Here is an 11,721-nt window from a genome sequence, read left to right as displayed (position 1 = left end):
CAAAATACATTTTTGCAGTTAAAAGGGAATATTGTTATGGCATAATTGTATTGACTTTTGGAAACAAATTATTTTATTAAGTGTTATTTATTTATGAGGAAATGAAAAACATTTTTTACTGTTGCAGAAAAAAAATGGCTGTGTTAGCGTTATCGATTTGTTGTTTGGTTAATTATATTAATGATGTACTTCTTACATATTTTTTTGGCTTGAAAAAACAAACCGATTGAATAAATAATAGTACTTGGTATAAATTGAGTTGCTGTTGATACGAATTTTATACCTTGTATATGTAATTGGACGTATACCTAATAATATAACATTAATAACAAAAATATTTACAGGAATCTACATTTACTGTGATTATATAAGTAGTATTATTCGATTTTGTCTTAGGTCTAATGCGGTAGTAGTTGTGAGACGGTTCATTTGTGTTATGTCGAACCTTTTATGGAAATATTTATAGAACAATCACACTTCTTACAGAATACTATGAACAAATTAAAAAAAAAAGCAAAAACAAATGCGAGTCTTAACAAGAGTCGCTAATGATGTGTAACATCTAGCATCTGTAGCGAGTAAAATAATACTTTTACCACTTAAAGATGTTTGGGAGGTACAATCGGAGACAAGAGTACATAAAATTAGAAATTCGTGATTAATTAGGTTTTGCAGCATATCGTGGGGTAAATAAATACTATCTATATTAAAGAAAAAGTATACGGTTTGAGAGAAAATTTGGAGTTTGACCAAAAACTGAATAAAATAAGAAATAACGAATAAAATGGAAAATTTTTAACTGACTTTTGGCAATGAATATGCCTTGATTTCAACTTCGAAACAAAAAAATATTTAGTTTCAATCTCTATTAATAATGAGCGTAAAACTTTTTAATATGTTTAAATAATAATTAAAACTTTAAAATTGCATTTATTTCAGACGATTATAAATATTATCCTTATATTATCAAGTAAAAACGAGATTTTCAGCTAATTTTTCATTTTTTCCTCGATAACCATTTAGTGAATTTGAATAACCTTACGCTAAAGTGATTCTCCAGAGTTCAAGTTACTTATTATAAAAGTTTGAAATTTCTGGTAGCTTTTTTTCTGTTAATAAAAATAAATTTAATCTGTTCGGTCAACGAATCTCCATAAAATGACGTGTAAAATTACAATTTTTTAAAATTTCAATAACTTTTTAACGGTTTAGTGAATCGATTTGTAATTTTTACAGGAGTTTTAGAATTGAATGAGGAACGTTCTTCCAAATTTTTATTTGTCTCGTAGCATTTTGACATACCTCCCAAACATCCTTAATGCATGTACACGGTAATTCAAGATCAAGTTGATAGTTGTGTCTTCTATCTCATCATTACTTTTCTCTGTCTCGTTACGTTTCTTTTATCCCATCCGTATTTTGACGAAACGGACAAGTGTGCGACAACCTTTACGTGTTTCCGTCACTTCCATGAAATTACTCCTATTACTCCACATACGTACATATAATTAATTACATACTATATAGCGAGTGGAAAGATGTTATACATCAAAAAAAAAAAAAAAGCGTTAAATATTTTAACCATTTATTAAAGTAGGGTTCAAGACTGTATAGGTGTGTAGGCTAGTTTTCGAAATATTCTGCGAAAAAGCACAAAACTGTGATTAATAATTGTGAATTGCTTTTTGCATGTCGTTAATAAAATCAATACAAGAAGTGTTATTTCGTTCCAATTGTTGAATGTCGTCAGTAGGTTTAATAGTGAGTAATCTGCTTGCCTTCGAATTTTTTCCAGTAAATAGAAATGTAGATATCGAATATTTTGACTGTAGTTTTACTGTAGACACTTTTACTGAACATGTATTGTCTTATGATTAGCTTATATGATTATTATGAGTATCTAATAAATAAAAAAAACTTTGAACTACAATTTTTTAACCCCCAGTCGACTACCACACTCTTTGATGCGAGCCGGGCTGTTTTGCCACGGTCCATGGACTTTTTAATTTTCAGATGTTTCGTCTTACTTATCTGACGGCATCTTCAGTGGTGACTTTTCGGTTGCTGCTCAATAACGACTGAAGTCACCACTGATGATGTCGTCAACGAAGAACAACGAAACGTGTGGACCAGAGCAAAACAGCTCGAAACAAACCACCTTATTAACGTACACCGGCAGTAAAAGCCTAAGTACCATAGTCTTAATTTTATCTAGGGGTGCACATAAAATAATGTGCCCGTAAGTAATAAAAAAAATAAAACAGAAAAAGAACGATGAATTGTAATATCGATATACGTAAGAAGGGTTAAAAAAATAAGCGAAAATGTTATTATTAACCATTTGGGTCACTATAGCCGGATATGATTTCTTGAGAATCAGTCATAATAAACGATATGTCACTTTAAACGGAGTTATTATATCCAAACTTTCTTATAGAGAATTTAATATGCAAACCAAACTTAACACTGCAATGACTTCATATTAAGCGGTTGGTCAATATAGGCGAAGTCATAATGTACGAATTCTACTGTATGTTCAATTCTTTACATTCCTTTTGGTGGCGCCAAATTTACTCATTTAAAAAATCGTTAAAATGATACTAGATAAGTTTTCTTTTTGTTATTATTTTATTGAACAGAAATGGGCAAAAAACAATAGCACATAATAGAATATAATAATATTAAGCTTACGAATTTAATAAACAGTAAATATATTTAAATACATTATATGTATAAACTTTGGTAATTCACAACCATTCTTGTTATCAATTTGGAAGTGTTACAGTTTGTGGTAAGTATTTGTTGATAATCTAATTAATTTCGAAAAGGGAATGGGGTTGTTTTGTTACGAATAATTTATATGATAACTCGATTAAATAAATTTTTGGTTACGCCACCGTAATGGCAGTGAAATACCGCTGTTAACGAATTTAATGTTACAACAATTAAAATACTGTTAATAAGGAACTATTTATTACGCTTTCACACATTCGTCGTTGGTGGTTTTGGTATCAGAACCACAAATTCGCTTATTTGAAGTGTAAGGAATGAAAAAAATTAGAATGCCGGAAATTACGATCCAAATTCCTGCTTGCCAAAAAGTTTGTTCCCATGTGTTCGTTACGTCAAAAATATAACCTAAATATTACAACGTGTAATTACACAACACGCTACTGAAGTGAAACTTCTTCAAACACACAAATATACCGGGATAGGGGTTAAGAAATTGATTTAATGGTATTATTTGTACACTATGGTTCGCACGGGTGCAATGCTGATAGTAAATATACTATAGAATGCCTTTATATACAACAGTTACAGCTTTTTTGTCATTAGACAATACAAACCTGCCGGTACCGCCGCAACCGCTATGTCCCTGCATTTTAAGTCTGTAATATCTTCGAAAATATTCATTTAAATTACATGCTGTAAAGGGCCATATTGATTTATATTAAATGCACAATGTATTTAAAAGTACTTAACTGGATAAGAATTAATGCTGTATTGCTTACAATCGCTTCGTAAATAAGCCATTATTTCTCGTAAAAAGTAAAAGATAAAAAATGGTTATTGTGGGTTATCCCTAAGAGATAGACATACACCACCGTGGACTTTTTTGTAGACCTTTTTAAGGTGTACAATACTGTAGTACATTATTTTGATCTATCTCGAAGGGTTCAGCCAGCGTTTGCAATGTAAGCGCAAAAAAATGTGTTTATTTACGACATCACATTACAAACCTCTAAAATTATCAGTGTTTCTCTACTATATTATACATGTATTATACCTCTTGAATTACTCTATCTATTTAAAAAAACGCATTAAAATCCGCTGCGTAGTTTTAAAGATCTGAGCATACATAGGGACAGACAGCGGGGGAAATGCGTTGCATGATTTCGTTACATAGCAACTCGCATGAAACGAACTTACCCTACCGTGCGTAAAGAAGTTTCACTTCAAAAATTGAATACCATAATGCAGTAAAACAAAAACAAAAAACCTACCTGCAATGGGTGGTCCTATTAGGTGTCCAATTCCTTGACACAGAAGGATCAGTCCGTATGCAAATGTAAAATTTTCCAGTGAAATAAGTTCCACCAAAATAGCTGGTGTAAACGAGTAAGTACTAGAAAAGAACAATCCAAACGAAGCCGAGAATACAAGAACCATTGTATAATTTTCGGTAAAAACCATAATTGCTACACACGAAACACCACATAGAATAAGGCAAACGGCGTACGCTTTTAAAACGTTCATCCACGGTCTGTCCCCTGCCCAACCAAGACCAATCTAAAATTGACATAATTAGGAAAAAAAAAAAAACGAGAAAAGTAGTTTGAATCTTGCCATGCCCACAAAATTGCTCGCTCCCAGAATCGATATTGTTACCGACGCCTCTGAGTCTGTGTATCGATTTCTTTGCAGATGTTCCACCAAATAAAAGTAAGGCACGATAAACCAAGTGAAGAGGATCATCGTCGAAAGGGACATCAAGAAAAAATGTAAGTCCAAAAAAAGGGAAAAATCAATTATGCTTTTCAAAATTTCAACGATGCCTTTGTACCATCTCTAAAAAACGGTTGTACTTATTACCAGAGATGTGATTTATTATTTGAATTACTTGCATTTAAATACTTAATTTTCTATTAATTTGTAAAATGCAAAATACATTTTTGCAGTTAAAAGTTTTACTAGTATCACCTATCAAACATTATATAAAATGATGAATGAAAGTTGTTCACATTGACCATGGAAGGTATTAGAAGCTTAAAAAGGAGTCAAAGAGACATTCCATGAATGTCTTCTAATTCTTTAACTGGAGCCCAAAAAATTTTGAACTCTTTGGAAATTGATAATCTAAAATTTTAGATCGATATTGTTTTCCGAGTTATTCAATGTCATGGTCCATGGAAATTTTAAGTTCCAAATTGATATCAGTACCTGCCAAATCACCACTTGTCGTACCTTTAGCAAGGAACTACGAAATTCTATGAATTACGACAAAACAGCCCGCAAAACAATATCGAATTGATATACCAGCTGTGTAAAATTGATTATGGTGTGCTAATAAATTCGTATAATCCAAAATATTAGAATACGATTCGAAAAACTTCAATTGTTAGATGAAGCCAAAGCTAAATAAAGTATGGATTCAATTTCTTTCTCTTACTACAATTTGTAAAAGATCAGAGACAAAATGGGGTTGTAAATATTTTAATATAAAATGATTGATGTTGATTTTACATCAATAAAATTATTTGCAACCCCATCTTGGCTCTGATCTTTCACGCTAAACAAACTACTTTGGCATCAGTGTCTTTTTTTGAATTAAAACTGGACAAAGGCAAATAAGGAAGCATACAGAAGAATTATTTAGAAACCATAACATAAAGATAGAAAAACCATATCTCAATCACTTCAAACAGAAAAATATGAATCATACTCGATCTTCGCAGCTGGTGATATAATACAAACACCCCTATTAGTCTAGGAAAACTTCAATATTTAAAAAATGAGAAAATGACTGCAAGGTTTTCTTAACATTTCATACTTAAGTGAATGTAGATAAATAGGTACTACAAAAAGTATTTTAAAAATACGTATTTTGCATTTAGCATTTTTAATACAGAAGGGAAATCTATTTCGTATTTTACATTTGAAATAATAAATCAAAAAAGTATTTGCATTTTGTATTTAAATACTTTTGGAAAACCTTTTGCATATCTCACTCTGTTACCCATTTATTAATCAATTTAACTTTGAATAATCGAAATGTAATTATTAGAACAATGCGTAAAAACTCCAAATGTTTGTGCTTAAAAGCCAAATTTTTTTTACCTTACCAATGCAACAAAATATGTGTAAGAGAATGTTACACTTATATTTAAACTTTAAAATACAAGCGATACCGATAGATTTTAATCGCGAAAATTTTATACAATAATAACTTAAGTCATTAGTGAAATATAACCTTTCCAGATAGAAAAAATCGAAGTTTTTCACACCAAAACTTCACGAAAATACATCTTGTACTCTTATGACGCACGCATAAGCTGTATCGCCAATCGTTCCGCACCCTTTTTTAAAATTGTGCCAAATTTCAAACTCTTGTCGCACATCCATTATGAGAGACAATGAATTCATGAATGTTCAAAATGTATTTAAAAAGAAAAACTCACTCACTTACCTATTTAATTAATACTTTTTATGAGTTACCTGTTTTGTTTTCTTTATTAATATGGTCGCTGAATTTCGATAAATATTAGGACAACTGGAAGCCATAAGCCTGTAATTAGACGAACTCAAACCGGCACAACGATAGACCAAAGAATGTTTGTGTAACTTTAAACTGTGCAGACAATGTTGTATATTAATTCCATCTCTTCTTAATAATGGCAGTGAGTCTAATCTAACGGGGGGTAAGGCGTAATGGGGTGCTATTGGAAGAACAATTTCATTTGGGATTGTGCGCTCCAAAAGATCAGTGGATATATCGTCATCTTCGGCCTGAAACAAAGCTCAAACGTTGCGAAATTACGAAACGTCGTAAATTAACTTCTTTTAGTCTACTTTGCAAATTTTTTATTCACCCACTCAAACGTGGTACAATTGAAAATTCGCGAAAGCTCCTAGTCGTAATTCTAGGTTCTTTGTGGTTAGTTAGAGAATTATTAGAACCAGAAACAGGAGTTGAGGGCAGAGGTAGACGTAGACGTCGATCAGGTTAATATTCGCAAATAGAGATGTAGTTTCGAAAGGTATGGAGATTGGCTCAAGGACTAGTGGAGGTGGTGATTATTTATTTCATACTAACCTTCTTTTTATTTTGTTTTTGCAATTCCTTATCGGCTAATTTAAGTTTCATTGTCATAGTTATTGGAACGGTTGGTGGAAGAATGCTCGACTCGTCGATAACTGTTGTCAGACTTTTTTCGGAAGTGCTTCGGCATGTCAAAAGAGTGGGGTAGTTTTCGAAAATAACGTTGTACAGTCTTTTGTTCGCGCTTAATTGTTCTAAAACTTCTAAGGGAACCTAAAAGTGTACAACAATAAATCTTTTAGAAAAACAAAACTGTCACCTGCTGCCTCCCTTCTACCACCATAATAAAAAATTAAAGTTTAATCTACTCATACGTCTCGTTTTTTCCCAAAAAAATATTTACCTTCTCACTTTTTTTAATGAACGTAGGAATATTAACAACAGATCTGCTAAACTTATTCGTAGAAATGTTATTGTCACTAGGGGACTCCATGAATGTTGCCAAAGTTTGTAAAATATACTCGGGCTTTTCTGTTCTTTTCAACAGTTTTCTAATTTCCTCAACATTCGGAAAGTCTGCGTCAATTTCGCTTTTCCGTGACAGCGATTGTGCACTGGAAGTGTACTTACTAGTTTTCGCATTCGAACTGGAAAAAATCCTATACTATTATACGACTGATATGTGTATTATATTTATACAGGGTAGTCCATCTCTGGCGGTCATGCCGTTGAAATTGGAAGAAAATGTTTCCAATAAAAAATGTTCTATCGGATATCTATCTATTTTTTCCCATGACGCCTAGGATCTATTCGTTTTCTCTGCACATTACAGAACAATTAACAAATTTCAATTATTTTTAAAACCGTCGATTGTAGACCCTAATATGTCTTAATAAAATCGAAAGAGAATTTCATTTTGCATCCGACTATGTCAAAATGAACATAGGTTCCCATTTGAAAAAAACCAGCTATCGATGTTGAAACTTTTAAAATTTGAATATTACTAGTGTAATTGTGCTTTGAAAAAAATTTTTAGATGGGAAGCCAATAAGTGGATTGCATGCTTTTTTCAACAGCGATATCCGCATCTTTTTATCGAGTATAATTGCCGAGATATTACAATTTTTGTACGGTACCACAAACGTCAAATTTTCAGGACCAGGAACATTTTCTTCCAATTTAAACGGCAAGACCGCCAGAGAGCAAGCCGCGCTCAATGGACTACCCTGTATATCTATTTGTTTGTAATCGCGTTCTCGAAAACGACATCAACGATTCTGACGAAATTTACAGTATAGCTAGATCTCATAATTGAAAATTCATTTTCTTTGTATTTTCAGGCACAAATATCACTTCATCTTCTGAATAGCTCAGTGGCTAGAACGTAGGTTTATGATGCCAAAGTTTGCCAGTACGAATCCTGCAATATGGTCACATTTTTTTTTGCTTTTTTATGAATGTAGAAAATAAATTTTGGGTTACAAACTAAGAAGAATAACATACCTACAAAATAAATCTAGCTAGACGTATTAAGATACAGTTAAAGCTCTTTATTCGCAGGGTATACGTTCCATAAATATGCCGCGAATACAGAAACCGTGGTTATGGAATGGTAATTAGTATGGAATCATAGGAGCTACGTTCTAAGGTTCCAAAATAAAACCAATATGTATCAAAATAAAATCAACGTATTGATAAATTCGCAATTAAAATTAATCGTTATAATTAGTTTTAGGTAAGAGTTTAAAAAATTTAGTGGTTTTTTCTTGTTTTGAATTTTGAAATTAGTCCACTCGATTACACCTTTTATAAGTCACCTCGGCACGAGCCAATAGCACTCAAATGATGCTGATACGTTGAAAAATAACACCGAATCCTTTACTATTCAAAATATTTCGATACATTAGGGGACTCAGTGGTACACGCGCCATAGAGTAAAACATGCTTATCGGTTCTAGATATCATGAGTTTAATATTTGGAACAGAGGTTTGAAATTTTGTAGTAAGATAAATAAAGCTTTGTTCTAAAGCTTGTCGAAGACCATTTTTAAATTTTTTAATTTCTATTGAAAATACGTGTCCTGCAAGATGCATCAACTTTAAGCACTTGTAAAGGCTCATAATGACCATATTATTAAAAACCAAAAACGTACCGAGTTAGTGTGAGCCTTTGTCTGTTAGCATACAAAAAATTAGATATTTATCTCGCAGCGTTAAATCACAATGTTTAGAATAGAAACCCATGTTTTCGGAAAAATTTACATTAGGCACTAGCGGTCTATTGCGGTCAATCCCCTTAATAAATGACACAGAATCCTTTTCTGTTTACCGATTGCAACCGCGAATAATGAAAATTTTAACTGCGGATACAGGAACTGGGTTGCAATTTTTTCACCCGCGAATAAGGAACTTTTACTGTATTATTTTTGGTGTGTTTTCGAGATGTCGTTTATCACGTGCTAAATCAGACACTAACTATCAAATTAAAATGTCGCAAACTCAGTGATGTCGTTCTTAGTATTGTGTTATAAAATTTGAGTAATTACCCTTTCTGTTCCATTATAACCCACCCAGGTTCCTTCATTAGCATGCCACAAACGCAAATATTTAGTAGAGTGCCCGCTAAAATAATCATGGTACCCCTCCATCCGAGTTCCTCGATCAGATATTGAGTTAGGGGCGCGTATATAAACGTGCCCACGCCGGTACCACAGGCACCAAGTCCCACAGCCAAAGTCCTCCTTTTGTCAAACCAATAAGCGATTGATACAACTGCAGTCACATAGCACACCCCAAGACCTAAACCCGATATGACACCGAATGTTAGGTACATGAGTGCTATCGAGTCTGCGAACGAGCTTAACAAAAATCCCACGGCTGAAATGATTCCACCCACTATCGTCATTACTCTGCATCCGAAACGCTCCACCAGGGCACTCATTATGGGACCCGTTAGTAATGGTACAGATACGAACAGACTCCCGATCCATGACGTTACTGAATTGGACGCACCGAATTCCTCAAGGAATTCCACATACAAAATACCGAATGTGAAACATATGCCTAAAATTTAATCCTTATCATTAACATATATATAATTCCATGCGGTCAAAAGTTATATATATATATATACAGTGTAAACTCTTTATAACGTCACTCGATTTAACGACAAACTCCTTAAAACGTCGAAATTGCTTGACTTTGGTTGGTTTACATTGTTTTCTATACAATATTACACTCTATATAGCGTCACGCTCACTCTATTTAACGACAACAATGCGGCATTATAAATCATTAAGCAGTACTTTCTAAGTTGCCGAAATAGATAAGAACTGCAGCTGTGTACGTTGTTGAAGAAGACGATCCTGTCCCTCCACCAAGCATCAAACAAGCACTTGATGCAGCGAAACTATTAAAAAAATACTTTTTATATAATCAAATTGATCCAGCAGTATCTCAAGATATGAGTAAGATACGTAACAAAATACAATTAAAATATTGGAGCAGCAAAAAACATCAGACGAAGATAACAGGCTATACGCAATGTATGAATAATAATGTTCGTGTGCAAAATGTGTACTATATTGGTAAATGCATATTATTATAGAATAGTAAAATAATATCTTTTATTTCTCTCCATTTGACGACCACTCTTTATAACGCCGAAAAATGTTCAGTCCCTTAAGTGTCGTTATATAGAGTTTACACTGTATATCCAAAAATAAACAGTTTGGAAGAAAACGTATTTAAAAATTGTAAATACGGGCCTGAACACGATTCTGTGCGGAGAAGAAATGATGAGGTATAAGAAAGAGTAGGAGAACAGAGGAAATAAGGAAAAGGAGAGGTAGGATGATAAGATATCTTCTAAGGCATAAAGGGCCAATTAGAGACATTAGCAGCAGAAACAGGAGTAAAGAGGAGCAAGATAGGAAGAAATGGAGGTGCGTGTCCACAATCATTCTTCAGACTGACAGCTTTATGATCATGAAATTACATTACAAATTATTAGCTTCAATTTTGTTTTTTCGAAATAACTATTGTCATTCGTGTTAGGTACATACCATCAGCGATCATTGACATTAGAAATGAAGAAAACACTATAACCCATCCCCAACCCCCATCTGGAATTTTAGGCTTTTGATTGTGTTTATTTTCGCTTGTGCAATTTTCTTTTATTGTCTTCCCAATTTCGTTCTTATTTCTAGTCAATAGTTTTTCTTTTGTTTCGTTGTTGCTTCGATTTTGAAAAGATCGTAGTTTCGTTTTTGGATTTTTCAAAAATTTCTTTTGAGAATATCCGTGGTCATAATTTCTGTCGGGACTAGGATCTAGAGACGAGGAGAAAGATGACCATCCCACTAGCGGGGCTAGACCTTTTTCTTGGACGTAAATTTGAGGTTCCATTGCCTATTTCTATTACATAATAATCTACGTTTTATCACAGATATGAAAAGCGAAAAACGATGTGCTTGAGAGAGAGAAAGAGAGTAGGTGGCGGATTACTAATAATTAGTAGGTAGTTACTAAAAATTGTTATCTTTTTTCTTTTCTCCAACGTTTCGGCCAACTTGGATTTCTGCAATGAATCAGTTGTCTGCGGAGAACTTTTAAGTATTGAATTGCTTTTTTTGTCATTAATGATCGATTTACAGAATTTCAGATGCAAAGATTTTTTTTTAATGTACGCCTACATGTTTAATCGTACAAAACCCTGCAATAAAAAAATGCATATATGCTTGTAGGTGTATTACAGTGGTCTACAGAAAATAGTTACTTTTTTGACTTCGTGCAAAATTTAATATCTAGTTGGTGATTTCTGAGATTTTAACTATGACAAGATTTCTTTTAATTCCGGTTTTGTTTTTATCTCTAACAGCTTACGAAAAAAAGGAAAAAAAATATTTGTAGGTAACGGAAATTATAAAAAAAAATACATCCTGCAATATGGTCACATTTTT

General features: G+C 32.9%; 1 protein-coding gene across 3 annotated transcripts in view; it reads right to left on the bottom strand.

Annotated features, from left to right (window-relative positions):
• Positions 1–2,470: 2,470 nt before the first annotated feature.
• LOC108732569 (monocarboxylate transporter 12-like) overlaps positions 2,471–11,721 on the bottom strand; it is a 15,773-nt gene continuing 6,522 nt past the window's right edge. The window contains exons 2-9 of one of the 3 annotated variants that reach the window (XM_025976075.1): positions 10,825–11,176; positions 9,307–9,823; positions 7,164–7,407; positions 6,815–7,033; positions 6,217–6,507; positions 4,348–4,569; positions 4,005–4,290; positions 2,471–3,138 (exon numbers count right to left, since the gene is read on the bottom strand). In XM_025976075.1, the coding sequence (XP_025831860.1) occupies positions 2,975–3,138; positions 4,005–4,290; positions 4,348–4,569; positions 6,217–6,507; positions 6,815–7,033; positions 7,164–7,407; positions 9,307–9,823; positions 10,825–11,167 (2,286 nt within the window). In that variant the 5' untranslated portion in view covers positions 11,168–11,176 and the 3' untranslated portion in view covers positions 2,471–2,974. Of the gene's footprint in view, positions 3,139–4,004; positions 4,291–4,347; positions 4,570–6,216; positions 6,508–6,814; positions 7,034–7,163; positions 7,408–9,306; positions 9,824–10,824; positions 11,647–11,721 lie in introns of those variants that run through there. The other 2 variants (XM_025976074.1, XM_018463439.2) reach the window with 2 other exon arrangements.

The sequence above is a fragment of the Agrilus planipennis genome, unplaced genomic scaffold, assembly GCF_000699045.2.
Source record: "Agrilus planipennis isolate EAB-ADULT unplaced genomic scaffold, Apla_2.0 scaffold71, whole genome shotgun sequence".
In the NCBI taxonomy this organism is placed as follows: Eukaryota; Metazoa; Arthropoda; class Insecta; order Coleoptera; family Buprestidae; genus Agrilus; species Agrilus planipennis.
This window is presented reverse-complemented; position numbering and strand designations above follow the sequence as displayed.